At 44.1% G+C, this 27,344-nt stretch overlaps 1 protein-coding gene across 3 annotated transcripts in view; it reads right to left on the minus strand.

Annotated features, from left to right (window-relative positions):
* CENPC (centromere protein C) overlaps positions 1-27,344 on the minus strand; it is a 299,799-nt gene that overhangs the window by 61,663 nt on the left and 210,792 nt on the right. For all 3 annotated transcript variants that reach the window (XM_073597780.1, XM_073597787.1, XM_073597774.1), the window contains exons 21-23: positions 24,381-24,549; positions 23,516-23,603; positions 1,080-1,289 (exon numbers count right to left, since the gene is read on the minus strand). In XM_073597780.1, the coding sequence (XP_073453881.1) occupies positions 1,080-1,289; positions 23,516-23,603; positions 24,381-24,549 (467 nt within the window). The remainder of the gene's footprint in view (positions 1-1,079; positions 1,290-23,515; positions 23,604-24,380; positions 24,550-27,344) is intronic.

Here is a 27,344-nt window from a genome sequence, read left to right on the forward strand (position 1 = left end):
TAGCGCAAAGATACATATTTGATTTACAAAAACAAAATGCCAAGAATTTACCAAGCCTTATTATGCTTGTCTTATGGCCTGTACACACGATCCCAAAATCGTGAAAAATACCGCTTTCGAAACGATCATACGATAATCTGATCATTAGCACACAGCTTTTGATAAGCGATCACGACAGTTAATCTGCTATTATCCAATGGGACAAGCATGAAAATTTCTCTTGTACGATACTAGATCGTACCATTTTCAATTAATCAGTACAGTTGTCGTCTGAAAATACAATACAAATACACAACACGTTACATCACTTGCAAATTTTTATTCCGTCTTACGAGAATTTTTGTAACTTTACTAACCTCTTCAATTTCTACTTGCGACTAGCAAGCGAAAAAAGTCGGACGATCTGTCGTCAGATTTTTGGATCGTGTGTACAGATCATTAAGGTGGTAAATCCTAGGAAGCTGCAGGAGTGAGGACTCACAGCAGCCAACAGGTGGAGCTGGTTTATGTCATCAGAGACCAGCTGCCTGAACCTAGACAAGGCAATTGGCATCCGATGACTGAGAGAAACAAAGATGGTGGTGTGGAACCTGGGCTGCTAAACCTGATCAGTTGATTGCAGCAGGAAAATGCTGGATTCACTGGGCAGTTAAATACCCAAATCAAGGACAATGCTGTCATGACCAGTAAGTAGGGATTTAAAAAAAAAAAAAAAAAGAGTGAAGTTCCTCTTTATACTGCCATTATTTCACCTTCCACACTCCAAATACAAATGCATTTTTCTGAAATGGCAAAGTCACAATGAAAATAGTAAAATTTTCTCAAATTTTTGGTCACCCAAAACAAGCTAATTTTGCTTATTAGTACTCACCACTTCACAATGCCTTCTGTCATCGCTAATGGTAAATATCTACACCTAAGAAACAAAACCACGCAGCCCTTAACAGAAACATAACAGCTCTGAAGCATCTCCCTGCTCTGTGTACAAATGGACAATCTTATGAATATAAGTACAAATTAAAAGCAAATTAGTGACAAACTTTTTTTTTTTTTTTTTTTTAACATAAACAGTGACATACTTTTGCTTTTTGGTGAAGATTGTGGTAAGGCTTCCTCCACATCAAACGTAGAATTCCTTTCAGCTTGTCTTACTACCCACCAAGCAGATGGTGGTGCAGACGGTCTCTTGGGTCTTGAGGAGATGCTCTCGCTTTGGTCACCAACATCAGCCTGCAAATATTTCTGCAAAACTAATCTGTCTAATTCAGTGGATCTTGGTTTTTTCTTATCTGGAAAAGTTGAAAAAAATAAAATAAATCTAGGGTTAAAAATCAACAGATTATTATCACCATACATGCCGGATATTAAAATTATCTGTAAATACATAAACTACCGTCTTAGGGCTCGTTCACACGTATATCAATACCATGTGTTTATGCAGCATTTATTCAGTATTTTTGAAGCCACATAACCGCCCTTTAAAGCCTGCCATAAATAATACAATGGCACCACACACTGCTTTTCACACAGAAGCGGTAGAATTGTGTCATGTTAAAAATTGTTAAAGCTTTTAAAGTACAATTCAGAGCCAGTTTGTAAATGTTGAATATAGATCCTAATGTGAGTGTTGATTGCCACTTTAGGCAAGCAGCTAGCAGGCTTTCGAAAATTCTGACACATGCTAGCAGCTTGCTTTAAGTGGCAATCAACACTCCCATTAGGATCTGTGTTCAACATTTACAAACTGGAGTTGGCGTTGAATGCTCACAGGACACAAAGCAGGTTATAAATCATGACAACCTGGGTTATGCACCACCTATAGGTGAGTAGACACTGGTAGAAACAGACAGGAAGTCCTCCCCTACATAACCACTCCCACACAGAAAGTACTTAAGTTTTGCAGCAAGCAATAAAATCCCAAAAGAGGGGCGGGATCTCTGTGTCCCATGATGTACTCCAAGAAATGAATTTTTTAGGCAAGTACAAAAATTAGATTTTCTTTTTTGTACATCACGGGACACAGAGCAGGTTATAGATCATGACTACCTGGGATGTCCCAAAGCAATGCATATGAGGGGAGGACAGAGAAAGTAACCACTCTGCAGCCTGCAAAACACTGCAGGCAAAAGCAGTATCCTCTGCAGCCCTTGCATCCACCTGGAAAAAACCTTGTAAAAGGTATGTACCAAAGACTAGGTCGCAGCCTTGAAAACCTAAGCCGCCGACGCCTGATGACAGGTGAAAAGGTGGAAACCTTATCCTTCAAAGCCATAGGCTTGTGCAAGTCGAAAAATCCACCATTGGTCGACTTCGCAACCACCTAACCCTTCCAAACATTTTCAGGAAGAATAAACAATGAATCCAGCTGCCTGATTGCAGCAGACACTTTCAAATACATTTTGACAGCCTGAACCACATCTAACACGTGAAGGGCAGTTCCCAGCGACTGAAGCCTTGGGGAAAAAAAAGAAGGCATCTGATTAAGACGAGAGGCTGAAACAACATTTGGCAAAAAAGACTGAGATAGAAGAACCACCCTATCATAACACAGTATCAAAAAACGGTTCTTTGCAAGAAAGAAACATAACACTTTTTGCCATAGTAATAGTACCAAAAATACAATCCTCTAGGAAAAAAGGACTAATGGAAGGCCCTGAAACGGCTAAAAAGGTGGTCTCTGTAAAACTGACACCACCGTGTGTCTGACACTTCTAACAGAGAGTAAAGAATTGGGCTTTCAAAAAAAGCCAAGGACGAAAACTTTCCTATGATGGTACCAAATGCCAGCTTCATAGTTACTCCGGCTCCACAACATACTTGCAAGGAAGCAGTTTACTAGCCTCACACCATGCCACAAGAGATTTCCAGGTCCTATGGTAAATCATTCTTGAAGTAGCCTTCCTGGCCTTCAAAAGTGTGCGAATGATTGCCTCCAACACTTCCCTATCCTTCAGGAATCTGGCATTAATAGCCAAGCCGTTAAAGTCAGCAACTGTAAAGAAAGATGGACAAATGGACTTTTGGCCCCAAGGTCCAGCTGAGCTAGAAGAGGCCAGGGCTCACCCTCTGACATGTTTACTATGTGTTTAAAACTTTTCCTGGGCCAAGGCAGTGCCACTAGAGTTACCGGTATACCTTACAACCAAATTCTGCAAAACAAGTGAAATAAGCTGTAAAGGAGAAAAGGCCCAAATCATCCCCTAGCATCATCAAGGCATCTACTGCAATGCCTGAGGATCCCTGATCCTGGAGACAAACTTATCTTGCTTCGCATTTAACCTGAAAGCCATCAGATCCACTTATGGCTTGCCCCTCGTCAACAGAACGCACTAAACACCTCCAGTTGGAGGGATCATTCACTTGGATACAATTGCCAACGCCTGAGGTAATCTGCCTGCCAAATCTCTATCCCTGGAATGTGAACTGCGGATAGAGGGGGGACATGAAGCTCTGCCCAGGACAGGAAAAGATTCACCTTTACCTGATAAGCATGGCTCCTGGTACCTCCCTGGTGATTACTATATGCCACAGCCATGGCACTGTCTGAGTGGACCTCTTCCAGGATTCTCCTTAGCTGGTCTGACCAGTGCATGAGAACTAGGCCCATAGCCCAAAGTTCTTGCATGTTAATAGGTAAAGTTATTTCCTGCGAGGACCAGGTACTCTACACTGATATGTGACCCTAGTCTCCTCCCCATTCTAATCAGCTGGTGTTCGTGGTTAGTACTTTCCAGGGAAAAAAGGGGGAGAAAAGATTTCCTTGTCTCCAATCTCATTGGAGCTATCTACCACTCTAGAGTTCGTAGAGTGCTGGGATCTGGAGACATTAGAGAATCCAACAACCAAGTCCTTCTGTACCTAGACAGGACATTCTGTTGCAGAGGCCTACCGTGGAATTGGGCAACAGGAACTTCCTCAAACTTGGCAACCACCTTCCCCAATACTCTCATGCAAATACGCATCAAAGGATACCTCAGAGTTCTGAAGGAAGACATCTGATCTCTCAAAGCTGCAGAGGCCCCTAGAGGAAGAACTGCCTTTGCATGGACTATTTCCTGTAGGAATCCCATATACGCACACCTCTGAATTACCTCTAATTACTGGTGAGGTAAAGGGTTTGAATCAATGTTGACCTCTAATATTAAGAACTCATCCAACCTCTGCAGGGTGCAAACAGAGATAAATTGTGCTCCAGCTGAAGAAGGGAATAACTCCAATCAGCAAATTGTCCAGGTAACCAAAATGGGCACCCCCAGACCCTCAAAAGCCAACTTTATATTACAAACCACCTAAAGTGTCTGATAAGAAAGGAGATCGGGAACATGTAGGTATGGTATCCTTTACATCCACTGATGCCAGTAATTTCACTGGCTGGAACAAAGCCATTCAAAACCTCTGTACTTTGAGGAAATTTGTTGAGACTCTTCAAATCCAAAAATTGGTCAGTTCCATTTGGCATGGAACCATAAACTGGTACAAATGAAAGCTGGAAACCCCTTCCTGTTCTGGAAGTAGCACTTCCTTTAACAAACAGGAGACAAGAGAGACACCCTCTTTTGCAAACATCCACCCAAATTAAGAAATCCTTATATAGTGGGAGACCTGGAATCTGACCCTTGCCGCCTTTGAGGACCAAGTTCTTTTATGGAACTGGGGCTAAGGCTTCGCTCTGGAGGATGAGCCCTGTGGGTGATAAAAAGATTGCCTCGAGGACAGCTTTTACAAAAGAACTTTGCTGAACCGTACTTTCAACGAAATATCCTAAAAGGTCCCAAGTGTGAAATTAAATACTTCAGGGCATCCATAGAAAAATAAAGAGCCCAAGGTAACTCTGCTAAGTTTTCACTTATGTCAGCCTCACAAGTTCTTAGATCGGTGCTTCATGTGGCCCTAAGACTCTGACAGACACCAAGACAATTGATGGACCCAATTGGCAATGGAAGCTTTGGAAGCTGCCTGCCCCTTCTTGGGTCCCTTTGGTAAAAAAAAAAAAAAAGTCTGATCCTCGGATCTCCACAGATCTAGACAAATAAACCTTGACTGCCCGGACAACGTCCAAAGAATGCAGTAGAAAGCAGAGAGAAAAAAGGCAGCAAAATAATGTCCTGATTTAAATGAAAGGCCAACACCACCTTTGGCAAAAAGGATGGAACAGGTCGAAACACAACTCTGTCATGGTGATTGATCAAGTACCCTACATGAAAGGGCCGTCAACGCCGACACCCTTCTAGCTGACGTGATAGCCATCAGGAAGGCAGGCTTGTATGACAGCAAGTCTAATGGAATTTCCTTAACCACTTCAGCCCCGGAAGGTTTTACCCCCTTCCTGACCAGAGCACTTTTTACAATTCGGCACTGCGTCGCTTTAACTGCTAATTGCGCGGTCATGCAATGCTGTACCCAAACGAAATTTGCGTCCTTTTCTTCCCACAAATAGAGCTTTCTTTTAATGGTATTTGATCACCTCTGCCGTTTTTATTTTTTGCGCTATACACGGAAAAAGACCGAAAATTTTGAAAAAAAATGATATTTTCTACTTTTTGTTCTAAAAAAAATCCAATAAACTCAATTTTAGTCATACATTTAGGCCAAAATGTATTCGGCCACATGTCTTTGGTAAAAAAAATGTCAATAAGTGTATATTTATTGGTTTGCGCAAAAGTTATAGCGCCTACAAACTAGGGTACATTTTCTGGAATTTACACAGCCTTTAATTTATGACTGCCTATGTCGTTTCTTGAGGTGCTAAAATGGCAGGGCAGTACAAAACCCCCACAAATGACCCCATTTTGGAAAGTAGACACCCCAAGGAAATTGCTGAGAGGCATGTTGAGCCCATTGAATATTCATTTTTTTTGTCCCAAGTGATTGAATAATGACAAAAAAAAAATAAAAAAATTACAAAAAGTTGTCACTAAATGATATATTGCTCACACAGGCCATGGGCATATGTGGAATTGCACCCCAAAATACATTTAGCTGATTCTCCTGAGTATGGGGATACCACATGTGTGGGACTTTTTGGGAGCCTAGCCGCGTACGGGGCCCCGAAAACCAATCACTGCCTTCAGGATTTCTAAGGGCGTACATTTTTGATTTTACTCCTCACTACCTATCACAGTTTTGAAGGCCATAAAATGCCCAGATGGCATAAACCCCCCCCCAAATGACCCCATTTTGGAAAGTAGACACCCCAAGCTATTTGCTTTGAGGCATGTTGAGTCCATGGAATGTTTTATATTTTGACACAAGTTGCGGGAAAGTGACAAATTTTTTTTTTTTTGCACAAAGTTGTCACTAAATGATATATTGCTCAAGCATGCCATGGGAATATGTGAAATTACACCCCAAAATACATTCTGTTGCTTCTCCTGAGTACGGGGATACCACATGTGTGAGACTTTTTGGGAGCCTAGCCGCGTACGGGACCCCGAAAACCAAGCACCGCCTTCAGGCTTTCTAAGGCCGTAAATTTTTGATTTCACTCTTCACTGCCTATCACAGTTTCGGAGGCCATGGAATGCCCAAAAAAATTAAAATAAAAAATTGTCTCTTTCCCGCAACTTGTGTCACAATATAAAATATTCCATGGACTCGACATGCCTCTTAGCAAATAGCTTGGGGTGTCTACTTTCCAAAATGGGGTCATTTGGGGGGGTTTTGAACTGTCCTGACATTTTATGCACAACATTTAGAAGCTTATGTCACACATCACCCACACTTCTAACCACTTGAAGACAAAGCCCTTTCTGACACTTTTTGATTACATAAAAAAATAATTTTTTTTGCAAGAAAATTACTTTGAACCCCCAAACATTATATATTTTTTTAAAGCAAATGCCCTACAGATTAAAATGGTGGGTGTTTCATTTTTTTTTTTCACACAGTATTTGCGCAGCGATTTTTCAAACGCATTTTTTGGGGAAAAAACACACTTTTTTAAATTTTAATGCACTAAAACACACTATATTGCCCAAATGTTTGATGAAATAAAAAAGATGATCTTAGGCCGAGTACATGGATACCAAACATGACATGCTTTAAAATTGCGCACAAACGTGCAGTGGCGACAAACTAAATACATTTTTAAAAGCCTTTAAAAGCCTTTACAGGTTACCACTTTAGATTTACAGAGGAGGTCTACTGCTAAAATTACTGCCCTCGATCTGACCTTCGCGGTGATACCTCACATGCATGGTGCAATTGCTGTTTACATTTGACGTCAGACCGACGCTTGCGTTCGCCTTAGCGCGAGAGCAGGGGGGACAGGGGTGCTTTTTTTTTTTTTTTTCTTTATTATTATTATTTTTTTTTTATCTTATTTTAAAACTGTTACTTTCATTTTTTTTTTTTTTAAATCATTTTTATTGTTATCTCAGGGAATGTAAATATCCCCTATCATAGCAATAGGTAGTGACAGGTACTCTTTTTTGAAAAAATTGGGGTCTATTAGACCCTAGATTTCTCCTCTGCCCTCAAATAATCTGACCACACCAAGATCGGTGTGATAAAATGCTTTCCCAATGGCGCTGTTTACATCCGGCGAAATCTAAGTCATAAAATGCTCGTAGCTTCCGGTTTCTTAGGCCATAGAGATGATTGGAGCCACTCTGGTCTCTGATCAGCTCTATGGTCAGCTGGCTGAATCACCGGCTGCATTCTCAGGTTCCCTGTTGAGACAGGAGAGCCAGAGAAAAACACGGAAGACGTTGGGGGGGGGGCATTCCCTCCCACTGCTTGTAAAAGCAGTCTAGAGGCTAATTAGCCGCTAGGATTGCTTTTCCATGAAAGCCGACCGCTGGCTGAAAAGAATGATACCAAGATGATACCTAAACCTGCAGGCATCATTCTGGTATAACCACTCAAAGTCGTGAATGGCGTACTTGAAGACAAAAAAATGGTTAACAATAAAGCACAGTAAACGGTAAAGTATAAAAAATTGCATACCTGAAAAGCAAACATGATAAAACATAATAACAATAAAACATTGCAGAATAGAATACAGTAAAAAAGAGCAGAACAATAGAGAGAATAGAGAGAGAGAGAGAACAATAAAACGACAACTATTATTTTTTATTTTATATTTTTGTGTTTTTTTTTTTTTTTTTTTTTTACACTTTTTTTTGTAACTGTAACTTTTATAACTGTAACCGGTTCCAGGTTCGGGTCTCTCAAAATGCGATGGCATCTTGGGAGACCCTGTGAAAGTGTGCCTAGTCTGTGCAATGCTGTACCCTACGCTAATACTCAACTAGTGAATGGTAGCGTTCAAAACATTCACCAATGCAAAGACCAGGATTGTCAGGACAGGAGAGACAATAATAGCGGGTGTCACGCCTATATCCGCGCTTGCTGCAGACACGACATCTTTTTTGGGGGGGTTTGTTGGGTAGGGGTACTCGGGAGGACATAAAGAAAATGCCTCTCATGCAGCCGACTGCATTTGGTTGGGGATGTGAATGGGGGAAGTACGGGCGCTGCAGAAGTGGTGGGTTCCCAATTAGGATTGGCGAATGCAGCAGGAAGGGCATTATGGGCACGACGGGCCTGTGTTTGTCTTTTTGGTGGCAGCGGGACACTACTTGTGCTTGCCACCTCACCAGCTTGAACTGCACTTATGGGACTCGCCACGTCACCAAGTGTTACTGCAGTGCTGGTTTGACTACAACCGGGGTGTACTAGGCCGCTGGTGCTTGCCAGTTCACCAAAACGCTACAAAAAAAACTTAGCGATGGCAGGGATCAGGCCTGACTCTGCGAACGCTGCAGTTATGCGTTTAGTGTTTTGTAAGTGACAGTGATCGATCGATACTGCACTTGGGTGGGCTGGGCCGGGCGGAGGGGCAAAACGCAGGTGCTAACAGGTATCTGGGCTGATCCCGCTAACACTGCGTGTTTGGGAACCCTAAACTGCTGGGGACGCTAGTATAGATCTGATCGGATCAGATATTGATCCGTTCAGATACTATACCACTAAGGGAGGTGTACGGTGCGTGCTTGGGTGTTAGCGGTACTGGCGCTAACCTGACGCTGCCTGGGGCTGGTGCTTGCCAGTTCACCAAAACGCTACCAAGAAAACTGTTAGCGATCACAGGGATCAGGCCTGACTCTGCGAACGCTGCAGTTATTTGTTTAGTGTTTTGTAAGTGACAGTGATCGATCGATACTGCACTTGGGTGGGCTGGGCTGGGCGGAGGGGAAAAACGCAGGTGCTAGCGGGTATCTGGGCTGATCCCGCTAACACTGCGTTTTTGGGAACCCTAAACTGCTGGGGACGCTAGTATAGATCTGATCGGATCAGATATTGATCCGTACAGATACTATACCACTAAGGGAGGCGTATGCTGCGTGCGTGGGTGTTAGCGGTACTGGCGCTAATCTGACGCTGCCTGGGGCGACGCATATCACCGCCGGGCGATCAGGGGGCTAAACCTTTATTCGGTAATAAACGGCGGGTGCCCTGACACTATAAAAAATAAACGAACTAACCAGCGTCACCCGTAACGGTTATACGGTGATCAGTGGTGAAAGGGTTAACTAGGGGGCAATCAAGGGGTTAAAACATTTATTAGATAGTATATGGGGGTCCTTGACGGTATAAAACGCTGACGGCGAACCTAAATATTTACCTCCCTAACTAGCGTCACCAGCGACACTAATACAGCGATCAGAAAAATGATCGCTTAGTGACACTGGTGACAGGGGGTGATCAAGGGGTTAAAACTTTATTAGGGGGGGTTAGGGGGGTACCCTAGACCTAAAGGGGGCTACCACTCACTGCCCTAACACTGTAACTGTCACAAACTGACACCAATCAGTAAACAGAAAAAAAAAAAATACTGCTTGGTGTCAGTTTGTGACGGGGGGGGGGGGTGGTTGGGGGGGGGATCGGGGGGCGATCGGGGGGGGGCTCGGGGGTGTTTTATGTGCCTGGCATGTTCTACTGTGTGTGTGTAGTGTTTTGTGCACTTACATGTCTTCTCTCCTCGGCGCTGGAACGGAAACTGCCGAGCCGAGGAGAGATGACATCACATCCTCTGCCTGTGTGAAACTACACACAGGCAGGGGAGGATTCCGATTGGCTGGGAGCAATCGCGAGGGGGGGGCCACGATCGGATGGTCTCCCCCTCGCCTCCCAACGCTCCCAGTGAAATGCCGACCACCGCTGGCACCGGGGGGGGGGGTCTGATCGGACCCCCCGCCCGCGGGAGGCAGATCACGTACAGGTACGTGATTCTGCCTGCCTGTGTCATTCTGCCGACGTATATATGCGTTAGGCGGTTGGCAAGTGGTTAATAGGTTTAAATGGTTGTTTCTGTAACACAGTCAGCACCAAGTTCAAGTACCAAGGACACATAGGTGACCTAATGGGGGGGAGCAGGCAAGTTGCCCCTTGCATAAAGGTTCGGATCAGTGAATGGGAGGCTAAAGGCCTTTGAAAGAATACTGATAGGGCCAAAACTTAACCTCTGATTGTACTCAAAGCCAATTTGATTTCCACAGCTGACTGTAGAAAAGAGAGAATTCTCCCAATCACATATTTCCGAGGATGCCATTTTCTGGCTTCACACCAAGCAATATAAGTCTTCCAGACTTTATGATCAATCTTCCTAGTGACAGCTTTTCTAGCATTCACTAGAGTAGACACCACTGGTCCCGAGATGCCACGGTCCTTTAACATTCTGGCTTCAATAGCTATGCCATCAAATTTAGAGACTGTAAATTGGGGTGTAATATAGGACCTTGAGACAGTAGACAGTGGCCCATCTATTGTCCGTCTCACAATCTCCAGGAACCAGGGCCTTCTGGGCCAGGCTGGTGCCACCAGAATGACTGGAACCCCCTCTCTCCGAATCCTGTGCAACAAATGTGGAAGGAGAGGGAGTGGAGGGAAAGCATAAACCAGGGCATCAGAGCATCTGCTCCAATTGCCAGAGGATCTCTTGTTCGAGACACAAACTTCTGTAGCTTGTTGTTGAACCTGGATGCCAGTAGGTCGACCTCTGGCCATCCCCAATGTTGGCAAATTTCCTGGAACACCTCTGGGTGTAGAAACCATTCCCCTGGGCAGATCTGCTGGCGGCTGGGATAATCTGCCTTCCAGTTCTCTACTCCCGGGATACAAACTGCCGATATAATTGGCACATGTCCCTCTGCCCAGGCTAGTATGTAGTTCACCTCCTTCAGAGCTGAACGACTCCTGGTACCGCCCTGGTGGTTTATATAGTCCACTGCCGTGGCATTGTCAGGCTGATCCCTGATGGGGCAGTCCTGAAGCTCCACCGTCCAGGACCATAGGGCCAGATGTACTGCCCGTAATTCTAGGACGTTGATGGGCAGGGTCAGCTCTGTCCTGGACCATTTCCCCTGGGCTGTGAGCCTGTCTAGGGTCGCTCCCCAGCCTGAGAGACTGGCATCTGTAGTGAGTACTCTCCAAGTTAGCGGGAGAAAGGCAAAATCCTTTTGCAGGTTCTGATCCTGCAACCACCAGTTTAGGCTTAAGCATGCCTGAGGAGATGAGCACATTGGATAATCCAGATCGTTGTTGTAAGGGCCTGGAATGGAGCTGGGCATAGGACACTGCCACGAAGGAGGATACCATCCTCCCTAGAAGACTCATGCAGAGCCGAATGGAGGGTTTTCTGGTGCCCCTTATCTGATGCACCTGATCCTTCCACAGATAGGAGAATACTCTTTCTTGGACCGTGTTTAGGATCAGACCTAAATACTTTAGACTTTGAGCTAGTCTCAAGGCTGACTTTTCGGTATTTATGATCCAGCCTAAGCTTTTCAAATCCTGCACTGTGTATATTATGCGCTGTTCTAGAGCCTGTACTGAGTGATCTCTGAGCAGGTTGCCCAGATACCCGAGCACCAGAATCCCTTGGGCCCTTAAAAGACCCTGTACTGGTGCTAGGACCTTTGTGAACACCCGGGGAGTTGTAGCAAGCCCGAAGGGTAGAGCCAAACTGAAAATAAGATTTTTTAAGACAGCTTACCTGTAAAATCCTTTTCTTTCGATGGACATCACGGGACACAGAGCCACAGTAATTACTGATGGGTTATATAGGGTATCACTGGTGATTGGACACTGGCACACCCTATCAGAAAGTTCAACCCCCTATATAATCCCTCCCCTTGCAGGGATACCTCAGTTTTGTAGCCAAGCAATATAGTGTATTAGAAGAGGGGCGGGGACCTCTGTGTCCCGTGATGTCCATCGAAAGAAAAGGATTTTACAGGTAAGTTGTCTTAAAAGAATCCTATTTTCTTTCTCGAACATCACGGGACACAGAGCCACAGTAATTACTGATGGGATGTCCCAGAGCAATGCTATCTGAGGGGGAGGAACCACCACCAAGTAGGATGCAATCAGACCTGAGGACCCTGTACCGCTGCCTGCAGCACACTACGCCCAAAGGCGATATCCTCATGCCTTCTCACATCCACCTGATAGAATCTGGTGAATGTATGGACTGAAGGTTGTGGCCTTACAGATTTGAGCCATAGAGGCCTGGTGATGCACTGCCCAAGAGGCACCAATAGCCCTTGTGGAATGTGCCCTGATCTGAAACGGAGGAATCTTCTGTTTCAAACCATAAGCCTGACTAATCAACTGACGAATCCATTTAGAAATGGATGGCAGCACAAACAAAACATCTGTTTTGTGAATCTGAGCAGTTGCCTCGAGATAGGCCTTGACTGCTCTTACTACATCCAACGAATGTAGTGATCTCTCTTCCGGAGAACAGGGATCTGGAAAAAAGGAAGGCAGAACAATGTCTTGATTTAAATGAAAATCAGAAACCACCTTTGGTAAAAAACTAGGATGAGGGCGAAAGGACACTTTGAATGGATCCGGTTCGCCTGGCCTGCCCAGTATAGGATATAGGATATTCCCCTTGGAGCTCAGCACAGGACATCTTTACACGTCCATCACCTAAGACACTGGCGTAAAAACTGAGGTATCCCTGCAAGGGGAGGGATTATATAGAGGGTTGAACTTTCTGATAGGGTGTGCCAGTGTCCAATCACCAGTGATACCCTATATAACCCATCAGTAATTACTGTGGCTCTGTGTTCCGTGATGTTCGAGAAAGAAATTTACGTTCCTCTAATGCAAAACATAGGAACCTTTGATGAGGCTGAAAGATAGGTACGTGTAAATACGCATCTTATATCGATGGAGGCTAGAAAGTCTCCCCTCTGGAGTGAGGTTACTACTGAGCAGACAGACTTTATCCGAAAGGACTGTATCAATAGATACCTGGTTCAGGGACCTTAGGTCCAAAATGGGCCTTGTGTTCCCGTTTGGTTTCTGAACTGTAAACAGGTTTGAGTAAAACCCTGTGCCCCTTTCGAATACAGGAACCTCTACAATCACTCCTTGATGCACTAGATAATGTAGTGCCTGAAGCAATACGTTTCTTTTTGGAGGATCTGAGGGAACGCTGGATGTTAGAAACCTCTGAGGGGGAACCCTCCGCAACTTCAGCTTGTAACCGCGACATATAATTGAGGTGACCCACTGGTCCTGAATTGTTGTTTTTCAAATGTCCACAAAGTGCAGCAGCCTTCCCCCCACCCGATGGAGTGGGGGCGTCCCCTCAAAAGGAGGGCTTGGTGCTGGGTTCAGAAGAATTTTGGATCCAGGGCTTTTGCTGGCCCTGGCCTTTGCAGCTTGCCCCTAGCACCCTGTTGGCGGCGGAACCGCCCTGACGCTGAGACATTTGAGGAAGCAGTCCCTAGGTTTTTAAACAAGGGACGTTGGGTGCTTTTCTTCACCGGAAGTAGAGAACTTCTTTTGGATATATTTGTCCAAGTGATCACCGAATAGACATTCCCCCTGAAACGGGAAGCCTGCCAATAACTTTTTACAATGAAGCTCGGCTAACCAGTTCTTAAGCCGTAAAAGTCTTCGCATATGTACAGACAAGAGAGCCAGACAAGAAACCTGCTGTATTGAATGCTTTAAAGCATCAACAGCAAAACACAGCGCTTGAGGAATATCTGTCTTACTTTCAGGCAGATCATCCTCCTGGTAAGGCCTATCCAGCCGTTGGTATTTGCCAGTCCATAAAGGATCAAATCAAATTGCTGCAACAGCTGGCTGAATGGCTGAACTGGCCAAAGAAAAGCCTTTATTAAACTCCAATTTCTTGTCAACAGGGTCTTTTAAGCCCTGTGCATTATCTACCGGACAAGTTAAGTTCTTGTTTAAGAGACTGCTGCATCTACGGCCGGCATGCTCAATTTTTTAACAAACTTTTCATTCATGGGATATAAAAGGGAAAACCTTTTAGGAGGCAAAAAAAGCCCTGTCAGGATGTTCCCAATCAGCATACACCGCCTGTTCCAGCAGGGGGTGTAGCGGGAAAGTCTGTGCAACCTGAAAAGGTCTCAGAGATCCCAAAGAGGATCAGGGGGGCTTAGTAACCTCTGCAAGAGGCAACTTGAAGGGAGAACGAACCATTTTGGTCAGAGTCAGGATGAAAAACCTCTGCGACTGAGAGGCAGACATCGAGAGGATATCTTCTTGTCCAGATTGCTCGGAAGCAGACTCATCTGTCGGGCACTCCACTGAATCCTGAGCTTTAAGCTCTTCCCCATCCTCAACCTATTCCTGCTCCAGACGAGGAGACTCTGGGGAGGGGGGATCTGTCATGCTTCCTGCCACCCTGCGGGATGGAGGCAATCATGCCAGCAATCCTGTGCTCTAACCCGGCTAGGGCTGAGGATAGTTCATCCTTAGTGATAGATGGTGAAGCAGCAGCGTTGACTGTAGGCACAATACCAGATAGGTGCAGCGGCTCAGATTGCCCGGGAGACTCTGGTCTTTCAGGGGATACAACACTAGGGATACGATTAGGTTCATCAGGAACTACAGATGACGTAGGTGTGCCCTTCGCTGTGGTGTTAGTCCCACTCCTCTTTTTGGAGGACATTCAATGCTGCAAACAAAGAGTACTTGGGTGTAAAACATCTCAAAAGGGAGACCCTTTAATAGGGCTCACCAAGCCCCTATGCAACAATCCTGCCAAGCACCTTTAGTCTGCCAAGCAACACCTGTTGACTCACGTGTCCCACAGCTGCCTTCTGGAAGCACCACATGCTTGGCATACACAGCTTAAATAAGCTGGGTGTGCACCGAAACTTTCTATGCGTGCACACGCATTTGTGTGGTCCCGGCAAGTGGGCGTGACTGTATTCGCGTACAACGCAAATCTTCCTGCGCCTAAATTAAGGCTACGGTGCATGTGCGCCATGGCCACCAAGCAAACTGCTGAGCCCAGCGGCACTTTTGCGAATTCAAGTGCGCCATGGCGAACCAAGGCGAAATGCCGCGCCATCGTACAGGTAAAAAGAAGCCAGACAAAATCAAAAAAGGTACACTTTGCAAACACCCACAGCTAGCCCAGAACTCCCTCGTATGGTCACCGCACACAGGTGTCAAAGCCTTTAGCTAGCTTGACTGATTGTTACAATCACTAGGACACCCCACAATAATAAAATAAAGGGGTTTCACTTACCCGTCCAGGCGCAGGGCCACTTAGAAACTAAGGGGCCAATCTTCAGCCTTCACAGCGGGTTCCTGTCACTTGGCCCTTCAAGGACTGGGTACCCTTTCATGTTTTGGGTCCACTCCCTTGGACCTGTATAACACCCTGCAGGAAATGCCTTAGCGCTGTAGTGTTCATGATTTCCACTCCGCAGGGTCTAGCGCCTGGAGGCCACAGTACAGGCAAAACATTGCAGGATCTAGAGTCTTTGAGAGGCTCGGGTACCATTTATCTAAGCATAAAAGCCTGTGTCAAATGGATCCAATCGGTCAATCCCTTGATTTATTTTTGGAACCATTTGTGGGACTAGAGACCTGGAGCTCAGAGAGCTCAAACAAACTGTGCCATCCACTTTGCAGACACTGGTAAAAAACTGATGTGCTTCCTGTATGGGAGGGATTATATAGGGGATCATTTCCTGTCTAAAGACCTTTGGTCTACCAGTGTCCATTCACCTGGAGATGACGTAAAACCCAACAGGTAATGAATATTAGCCTGACTCTGTGTCCCATGATGTATGAAAAAGAAAAATAAGTATTGAACACGTCACCATTTTTCTGAATAAATATATTTAAAGGTGCTATTGACATGTCGGTAACATCCCATGCAATCCAAAACAAATAAGTTCAAAAATTAAGTTATGTGTAATAAAATGGAATGACACAGGAAAAAAGTATTGAACACATGAAGGGAGGTGCAAAAAAGCAATGAAAGCAATGACACCAGCTTAAATCTATAAGTAATTAGAAAGCAATCCTCCTGCCCCTTGTCAGTGCAAAATAATATCAGCTGGTTCAGTCTCAACTGAAGGCCTATAAAAAGGTGTCTCATTAACAAGGTGTCACACAAGAAACATCTCATGATGGGTAAAAGCAAAGAGCTCTCTCAAGACCTTTGCAACCTTACTGTTGCAAAACATACTGATGGCATTGGTTACAGAAGGATTCCAGGTACAGGTGCTCCTCGCAAGATTTCAGAGGCGTAAAAAGAATTATCAGAAGGGTTGTCCAAGAGCCAAGGGCCACTTGTGAAGAGCTTCAGAAAGACCTGGAATTAGCAGGCACAATGGTTTCAAAGAAAACAATAAGTAATGCACTCAACCCACCATGGCCTGTATACATGCTCACCACGCAAGACTCCATTGCTGAAGAAAAAGCATGTTGACGCTCAGTTAAAGTTTGCTGCACACTATTTAGACAAGTCTGTGAAATCCTGGGAGAATGTAGTCTGGTCAGATGAGACCAAAATTGAACTCGTTGGATGCCATAATACACACCATGTTTGGAGGTCAAATGGCAATGCACATCACCCCAAAAACACCATACCAACAGTGAAGTTTGGAGGTTGGAACATCATGGTGTGTGGGGCTGTTTTTCAGCATACAGTACTTACAAACTTCATATTATTGAAAGAAGGATGAATGGAAAAATGTACCAAGACAGTCTTGATAAAAATCTGCTGCCATCTACCAGGATGATGAATTTGAAACAAGGGTGGACATTTCAGCATGACAATAATTCCAAACACAAAGCCAAGCTCTCAATTGGTATAAAGAAAATAAAGCTGCTAGAATGGCCCAGCCAATCACCTTGAATCTAATAGAAAATCTATGGAAACATAGTTACATAGTAGGTGAGGTTGAAAAAAGACACAAGTCCAACCTAGGTGTGATTATGTGTCAGTATTACATTGTATATCCCTGTATGTTGCGGTCATTCGGGTGCTTATCTAATAGTTTCTTGAAGCTATATATGCTCCCTGATGAGACCACCGCCTGTGGAAGGGAATTCCACATCCTTGCCGCTCTTACAGTAAAGAACCCGCTACATAGTTTAAGGTTAAACCTCTTTTCTTCTAATTTTAATGAGTGGCCACGAGTCTTGTTAAACTCTTCTGCAAAAAAGTTTTATTCCTATTGTGGGGTCACCAGTACGGTATTTGTATATTGAAATCATAACCCCTCTCAAACGTCTCTTCTCCAGAGAGAATAAGTTCAGTCCTCGCAACCTTTCCTCATAACGAAGATCCTCCAGACCCTTTATTAGCTTTGTTGCCCTTCTTTGTACTCGCTCCATTTCCAGTACATCCTTCCTGAGGACTGGTGCCCAGAACTGGACAGCATACTCTAGGTGCGGCCGGATCAGAGTCTTGTAGAGCGGGAGAAGTATCGTTTTAACCCTGGAGTTGATCCACTTTTTAAAGCATGCCAATATTCTGTTTGCTTTGTTAGCAGCAGCTTGGCACTGCATGCCATTGCTGAGCCTATCATCTACTAGGACCCCCAGGTCCTTTTCCATCCTAGATTCCCCCAGAGGTTCCCCCCCCAGTGTACAGATTGCATTCATATTTTTGCCACCCAAATGCATTATTTTACATTTTTCTACATTGAACCTCATTTGCCATGTAGTTGCCCACCCCATTAATTTGTTCAGATCTTTTTGCAAGGTTTCCACCTCTTGTGGAGAAGTTATTGCCCTGCTTATCTTAGTAACGTCTGCAAATACAGAGATTGAACTGTTTATCCCACCCTCCAGGTCGTTTATGAACAAATTAAATAGGATTGGTCCCAGCACAGAACCCTGGGGGACCCCACTACCCACCCCTGACCATTCCGAGTACTCCCCATTTATCACCCCCTTTGAACTCGCCCTTGTAGCCAGTTTTCAATCCATGTACTCACCCTATGGTCCATGCCAACGGACCTTATTTTGTACAGTAAAAGTTTATGGGGAACTGTGTCAAATGCTTTTGCAAAATCCAGATACACCACGTCTATGGGCCTTCCTTTATCTAGATGGCAACTCACCTCCTCATAGAAGGTTAGTAGATTGGTTTGGCAAGAACAATTCTTCATGAATCCATGCTCATTACTGCTAATGATATCGTTCTCATTACTAAAATCTTGTATATAGTCCCTTATCATCCCCTCCAAGAGTTTACATACTATTGATGTTAGGCTAACTGGTCTGTAATTCCCAGGGATGTATTTTGGGCCCTTTTCATATATTGGTGCTACATTGGCTTTTCTCCAATCACCTGGTACCATTCCACTCAGTAGACTGTCAGTAAAAATTAGGAACAACGGTCTGGCAATCACTTGACTGAGTTCCCTAAGTACCCTCGGATGCAAGCCATCTAGTCCCGGTGATTTATTAATGTTAAGTTTCTTAAGTCTAATTTTAATTTTGTCATCTGTTAACCATGGAGGTGCTTCCTGTGATGTGTCATGGGGATAAACACTGCAGTTTTGGTTACTGAAGCCCCCCGATTCCCTCGTGAAGACCGAGGAGAAGAATAAATTCAATACCTTCGCCATCTCCCCATCCTTTGTAACCAGATGTCCTTCCTCATTCTTTATGGGGACAATATGGTCTGTCCTCCCTTTTTTACTGTTTACATACTTAAAGTGGAGTTCCACCCAAAAGTGGAACTTCCACTCATCGGATTCCTCCCCCCCTCCGGTGACACAGTTGGCACTTTTCAGGGGGGAGGGGGGTACAGATACCTGTATATTACAGGTATCTGTACCCACTTCCGGCATAGATAGCCGCAGAATCTGCGATTATTTACGCCATTTCCTGCTCCCTCCCCGCTGCCTGCTGGGAAACACACGGGTCCCAGAGGCAGCAGGGACCATCGGTATTGCGCTGCGCGACTCGCGCATGCGCAGTAGGGAACCGGGAAGTGAAGCCGCACAGCTTCACTTCCTGATTCCCTTACCGAAGATGGAGGCGGCAGCACCCGAGGACGGAGAGACGCTTCGGCCTCGGGTGCCGACATCGCGGGCGCCCTGGACAGGTAAGTGTCCATGTTTTAAAAGTCAGCAGCTGCAGTATTTGTAGCTGCTGACTTTTAAAAAAAAATTTTTCGGCGGCGCTCCGCTTTAAAGAATTTCTTTGGATTTTTTTTGCTCTCCTCCACTATGTCTTTCATGTTCTATCTTAGCCGTCCTAATTGCACCCTTATGTTTCTTGTTGCATTCTTTATAAAGTCTGAATGCTGATGATGATCCCTCAACCTTGTATTTTTTTGAAGGCCTTCTCCTTTGCTTTTATATGCATTTTTAGATTGGAGTTAAGCCATCCAGGACTTTTGTTCGCTCTTTTAAATTTATTACCCAATGGTATGCATTGGCTAATGCCCTTATTTAATATGCTCTTAAAGCAAACCCATCTCTCCTCCGTGTTCTTTGTTCCTAATATTTTATCCCAATTTATGCCTTTTAGCAAGGTTTGTAGTTTAGGGAAGTTGGCTCTTTTGAAATTCAGTGTCTTTGTATTCCCTTTATGTTTCCTATTTGTCTGATTTATACTGAAACTAATTGACCTGTGACCGCTGTTACCCAAATTGCGCCGTATTTCTACATCCATGATCAGGTCTGTATTGTTGGTAATCAGTAGATCCAGTAATGCTTTATTTCTAGTTGGTGCGTCCACCATCTGATTCATAAAATTGTCCTGCAAGACATTAAGAAACTGGCGAGCCTTAAACGAATGCGCGGTTCCCTCCGCCCAGCCTATGTCTGGATAATTAAACTCCCCCATTATGATAACACTTCCCATCCTTGCTGCCAATCCAAATCGTGATAGGAGATCTGTCTCCACTTCCTCCCTCAGGTTAGGGGGCCTATAGCATACTCCCAGTATTATTTTCCCCTTAGCTTGATCCCTTTGGAGCTCTACCCATAAGGATTCCACCTCCTCCCTAGCTCCCTTAGTGATGTCATCTCTCACATTCACATACCCCTCCCCCCTTTTTACCCTCTCTATCCTTGTGATAAAGGGTATACCCTTTAATGGTTGTCAGCCAATCATGAGAGCTGTTGAACCAGGTCTCTGAAATTCCCACAAAATCCAAAATCTCCTCGTACAACAGTATCTCTAGTTCACCCATCTTGTCCGCCATGCTCCTGGCATTGGTGAACATGCCACATAGTTTAGACCGGTCGCATATTGTCCTCGTATTATGTGTTCCGAGATTGCAACTAGGACTTGCTACTATACTTACCTTGGGTTTTTGTGCTTTGGTCAACCTACCACTAATGCCCCCAATACTGCCCTCTGGAATATGTTCCCTGCTGACTATCTCTACCTCTGGACCCTCCCCCCCATCACCTAGTTTAAAAACCCCTCTAACTTTTTGGCCATCTTCATTCCCAGCTGATCTGCACCCTCCTCATTTAGGTGCAGTCCGTCCCTTCTATAGTATCGGTTATCGACTGAGAAGTCGGCCCAGTCCTCCAGGAACCCAAACCCCTCCTTACTACACCAGCTCTTCAGCCACTTGTTTACTTCCCTAATCTCCCTCTGCCTTTCTGGTGTGGCTCGATGTACTGGTAGTATTCCTGAGAATACTACCTTGGAGGTCCTTTTCCTCAATTTAGCTCCTAAGTCCCTAAAATCGTTCTTTAGGACACTCCATCTTCCTCTGACTTTGTCATTGGTGCCAACGTGCACCATGACAGCTGGGTCTTCCCCAGCCCCTCCCAATAATCTGTCCACCAGATCCGTGATGTGCTGAAACAACTAAAAAGATCATAGCTCATAGAACAGACTCACAGAAACTTCAAGATTTTGAAGACTGTGTGGAAGAAAGGTTCAAAATCACACTTGAGCAATGCATGCGACTAGTGTCTCCATACAGGAGGTCTCTTGAAGCTGCCATTACCAACAAAGGATTTTGTATGAAGTAATAAATACATTTCAGTTAGCGTGTTCACTACATTTTCCCTGTGTCATTCAATTTTATTACACATAACTTAATTTCTGAACTGATTTGTTTTGGTTTCTTTGAATATATGAATTGCATGGGTTGTTACTGACATGTGGTGAAAATTTCATGTCAATAGCACCTTTAGAAACATATTTACCTAGAAAAAGGTGACGTGTTTAACCACTTCACCCCCCCGGAAGGATTTACCCCCTTAACCACTTAAGCCCTGGACCATTTAGCAGGCCAAATACCAGAGCACTTTTTGTGATTCGGCACTGCGTCGCTTTAACTGACAATTGTGTGGTCGTGCGACGTGGCTCCGAAACAAAATTGACGTCCTTTTTTCCCCCCAAATAGAGCTTTCTTTTGGTGGTATTTGATCACCTCTGCGGTTTTTTGCGCTATAAACAAAAAAAAACGACAATTTTGAAAAAAAAAAAAACGCATTATTTTTTAATTTTTGCTATAATAAATATCCCCCAAAAAATATATATATATAAAAAAAACTTTTTTTCTTAGTTTAGGCCGATACGTATTCTTCTACATATTTTTGGTAAAAATAAAAAAAAAATAAAAAAATCGCAATAAGCGTTTATTGATTGGTTTGCGCAAAAGTTATAGCGTCTACAAAATAGGGGATAGTTTTATGGCATTTTTATTAATATTTTTTTTCCCGTGATTTTTATCATGACTGCGACATTATGGCAGACAGATCGGACACTTTTGGCGTTATTTTGGGACCATTCACATTTGTACAGCGATCAGTGCGATTAAAAATGCATTGATTACTGTGTAAATGTGACTGGCAGTGAAGGGGTTAACCAGGAGGGGGCGCTGCAGGGGTTAAGTGTGTCCTAGGAAGTGATTCTAACTGTAGGGGGGATGGGCTACATGTGACACGACACTGATCACTGCTCCCGATCACAGTTTACATCAGCATTTCCCCATTCTTTCTCTCCGTGAGACGATCGCGGGTATCCCCGTGGACATCGAGTCCTCGGGACCCGCAATCACACTCACGAAGCTCGCGGCGCGCACGCGACCACGTGTCGGCAACTTTGAAAGGACATACCTGTACGCCCATTTGCCTGTTCGTGCCATTCTGCCGACGTAAATGTTCATGCGGCGGTCAGCAAGCGGTTAATGACCAGAGCATTTTTTGCGTTTCGGCACTATGTCGCTTTAACTGACAATTGTGCAGTCGTGCGACGCTCTACCAAAACAAAATTGACGTCCTTTTTTCCCCACAAATAGAGCTTTCTTTTGGTGGTATTTGATCACCCCTGCGGTTTTTATTTTTTGCGCTATAAACAAAGGAAGAGCGATAATTTTGAGAAAAAAAACAATATTTTTTACTTTTTGCTATAATAAATAGCCCACATTAATTTTTTTTAAACAAATTTCTTCATCAGTTTTTTTTTTTTTTTTTTTTACCAAAAAAACTAATCGCAATAAGCGCATATTGACTGGTCTGCTCAAAAATTATAGCGTCTACAAAATAGGGAATATATTTATGCCATTTTGATTTTTTTTTTTTTTACTAGTAATGGCAGTGATCTGTGATTTTTATCGTAACTGCGACATTGCGGCGGACAAATCGGACACTTTTTTTTTTGGGACCAGTGACATTTACACAGCGATCAGAGCTATAAATAGCCACTGATTACTGTGTAAATGTCACTGGCAGGAAAGGGGTTAACACTAGGGGCGATCAAGGGGTTAACTGTGTTCCCTATGAGTGTTTCTAACTATGGGGCGATAGGCTTACTGGGACATGACAGCGATCACTGTTCCTGACCACTGGGAACACTAGATCCCTGTCATGTCTCCTATGTACGGAGCAATCGCGGCCGCCGGAGGACATCAAGTGCTCCCGACCCGCAGGTACACTCCCGCAGCGTGAGCGAGAGCGCATCACCCACAACTAAGCCTGCGCCAGACGCCACAGACCTATGCCGATTCGCACAGGAGAGCCATTGTGCCGCCGTTTAAACGATGGCAACCGGTCTTTAATCGGTTAATACCTATTTTTCCCGCTGTAGGTAAACTTCCTTTAACAAAGAAAAGTCATGCATTTTAGGACACTAGCAAAAAAAAAACTGGAGCAAGCTGGGACCTACAGGGGTCTACCAGGCTGGAAACTTAATTTAGCTGCCAGTGCCCAAATCCTCCTTTAAACAGCAGTATAACTCAATTGACTGTGAATCCTGGCTCTTTTAATGAACAGGAAAGAAAATGAATTACCTGATGGAGATGATGAATCACTTTCATCATTGTGACTCTTCCTTAAATCTGTAGCATTGTCACTCGTCCTTGCACTGGTATAAGTAGCCTATTAAAGAGGGAATAATTTCATTAAAACAATGCTTTAATTGTTTTCTTGGTAATGTTCTGGGGTCCTGTTGAATTACATGTGATAATTTTAAAGAGACTGTCACTGGGGAATAGGAGGTCAAAGTGTTACAGGTATAAAAAAAAAAAAAAAAGGCATGTACAGGTACCTACACAAACCTGTTACACATTTCTGAAACTTCCTTTTATGGCCTAATCTTAAGACAGTTCCTACATGCTCCAATTCTCCCAAGTAGTTTCAGTTCTTGCCACAAAACCTTTCATATAGTCCCATCAATATAGTGGGTAGCTACACTGAACAACAGAGAAAGGAAAGATGCAGTAATGGATAGGCAAGTTCTAGTATTAACAGGAAACGCCATGGTTTTGCCTGACTAAACAGCCTGGGATTCAGCTGTATCCTAAAGGTGTTTGCAGCAGTCTCCCAAATGGTCTCCATTTCCTCTTAGCAACCAAATTTAACAATTTGCGAACACTATTTAAAAAAGCAAACATGACGTTTGCCTTGATGCATTTCTTCAAGGATTCAGGTCCATCTTACTTCTCCCAAAGCTGAATGAAGCACAGAGAGTGGAATCTGGTCAAACTAGCAAGTATGCCACAAACCCCAGCTTGTACCGTGTTCAGTTTTTTTCTCTTCCTAGGTCCAAATGCAGTAACAATTTGGGTCCTTGGATAAAAAGTTCAAGAACCGTTGCCTTCAAGGCCTGCACCCCCCCACCCTCCAGTGAACAAATAGAGAAGAGCAGTCACTTACATTAAACACCTCACATGCAGCATTCTTTCCTCTTTCTTTATTTTTTTTGCTGTCATTAGGATTTTTTACAGTTTTCCTTTTGCAACTTTTAGGATCACTTTCCAAATCTGTATTATCATGAATGACAAATTCATCTTCATCCACCACTGGAAGGTCAGTGACATCCATCCTATTAAAAAAAAAAAAGAGACAAATTAAGTTTTTTTTTCTTTTAATGGTGAAGAACAAAAACAGCCATGTATATGTGTTACTACACACAAAAATATGTTAACATTTCTATTTATAGTGTGTCTGTATATATAAAAAATACACCACTAATTATATATATATATTTTAGTGGTGTATTTTATATATATATTTATTAGTATTGCACCGAAATTTCGGCTGCGAAAATATCAGCCGAAAACAGTGTTTACAGTCATCGGCCGAAAAAAGAAAAATGCCTATAATGGAGTGCCGAAAAGGGGGCGGGGTCCTTCCCAGGGTGTCAAACTGGTGCGCCCCAGTCCTTCCCCTCCCTGAGGCACGATCTCCATGTGTCATTGAGCCGAATTTTGTGGGCGGCCGCAGTAACAATGTCCCACCTCCTGTGATAGACGGCACACTGATCCAAAGGCAGGACATTGAATCAGTGTGATGTGATCACAGGAGGCGGGACATTGTTCTTGCTGCTGGGAAATTCAAATCCAGCTCCATGACACAGCGGGAGATCACCGCTCTGATCCGGGCACTGGTGTGGCTGCATCTGGCATGCACTGGCAGGCTGCATCTGACGGGCACTGGCAGGCAGGCACTGGTGAGGTTGCATCCGACAGGCACTGGTGAGGTTGCATCCGACAGGCACTGGTGAGGCTAGATTGATCTCTTGTATCATGTCTGCTAGAGGTGCACCAAACGGAAATTTTGCTAATACTATTAGCAGTGTGTTTAAGTTTAGGTAGGAGATTGCAGACATGATACAAGAGATGGTTAGACACTGAGGACATGATGCAAGAGATGGTATTTTTCTTGACCTTTCTTGCACTAAAGGTGCCAATAACGGCAAACTAAATTCATATTAATTTATTTTTTTTTTTAACCACTTACCGACCGGCTCCTGTACATATACGTCGGCACTTTGAAGATGGATATCTCGGTAACGGCAGTAGCTGCTGCCACAACCGAGGTATCCATCTTTACAGGAGCCGGTTCTGTGTACAATAATGGTGGTCTCTGCGGCAGGTTCGCCGTGAGAGCACCGTTATCGGCGGTGGGAGAGGTGCCACCCCACCTCCCGCCGCTCTCCAGCGCCCTCCGCCGCTTACCGGAGCCATCGGTAGTGACAGAGGCGATCGGGACCTTTCTGTGCCTGGGTATGGAGACGAGTGAGGCTAAGATGGCCGCCACCTGTCTCCATACCATTGGACGGCTGAAGTGACGTCATTACGTCAGCCCTGCCCACTTTTCTTAAAGGCATTTTTTTTATGTCATTTTTTCAAACGACTTTTTTTTTTTTGCATTTTAGTCCAAATATGAGATCTGAGGACTTTTTGACCCCAGATCTCATATTTAAGAGGACCTGTCATGCTTTTTTCTATTACAAGTGATGTTTACATTCCTTGTAATAGGAATAAAAGTGATCCAAATTTTTTTTTTTTAAAAAACAGTGCAAAAATAAATATAATAAAGTAAAATTAATAAGAAAATAAAAAAAAATAATTTTAAAGCGCCCTGTCCCGACGAGCTCGCACGCAGAAGCGAACGCATACGTGAGTAGCGCCCGGTAGAGCGAGAGCAATAATTCTAGCTCTAGACCTCCTCTGTAGCATAAAACATGCAACCTGTAGAATTTTTTAAACGTTGCCTATGGAGATTTTTAAGGGTAAAAGTTTGACGCCATTCCACAAGCGGGCGCAATTTTGAAGCGTGACATGTTAGGTATGAATTTACTTGGCATAACATTATATTTCACAATATAAAAAAAATTGGGCTAACTTTACTGTTGTCTTTAGAACTAGATGTGTACCTCAAAATGGGATTTTAAGGGCAATGCAGAAATTGGCAGTGTTGAATTATAGTTAAGAAGTTTATTGATACAAAAACAAATAGGATATACATGAACATACACATTGATCTAGTTAAGAATAATTATAAAAACATCAGATATATGGAAACATATGATGCATCCTACTGCTAGTTACAAGTACCACCCCCGATAGGTGTGATGGCGTCCTGATAGCAGATTTGCAACGCGTTTCAACTTATTGTAAGGATAAAGTCTTCCTCAGGGAGGGACTGCATCACATTCTAAAATTTTAAGTAACAGCATGATTATTGGTATATACTTAAATATTTGTTTGTTACCTATATCTACAGAAATCGCATTACAACAGAAAAGTATTATATGCGACTTACATTTGCGACTACAGAAATCGCATTACAACAGAAAAGTATTATATGCGACTTACATTTGCATTTAACTGTGAAAAATCGCTTTCCCAGTGCTGGCAGGGGTCCTAACACGTGATTGTCAATGCTGCTCAAATATCCTCTACGGGATGGCCTGGTATATTGTGAAGAAACCAGTATTTGGCAGTCGTGATAATTAACCACTAAGCCATATGACGGCTGGACGAGGCTTCTGTTATTCTGGGAGGACGTCATATGACGTCCTCGCCTTCCCGAGCCACTAGGGGGCCCACCGTGTCACTCGGGACCCGGTGCGCGTGCCCGGCGGCCGCGATGTCCGCCGGGCACCCGCGATTGCCGGGTAACACAGCAGGAGCGTGGATCTGTGCATGTAAACACAGATCCAGGTCCTGTCAGAGAGGAGAGGAGACCGATGGCGTGTCCCTTGTACATAGGGACAGCGATCGGTCACCTCCCCCAGTCAGTCCCCTCCCCCCACAGTTAGAATCACCTCCTTAGGTAATACATTAACCCCTCGAGCGCCCCCTAGTGTTAACCCCTTCCCTGCCAGTCACA

This window comes from Aquarana catesbeiana, linkage group LG01 (genome assembly GCF_042186555.1).
Source record: "Aquarana catesbeiana isolate 2022-GZ linkage group LG01, ASM4218655v1, whole genome shotgun sequence".
Classification (NCBI taxonomy): Eukaryota; Metazoa; Chordata; class Amphibia; order Anura; family Ranidae; genus Aquarana; species Aquarana catesbeiana.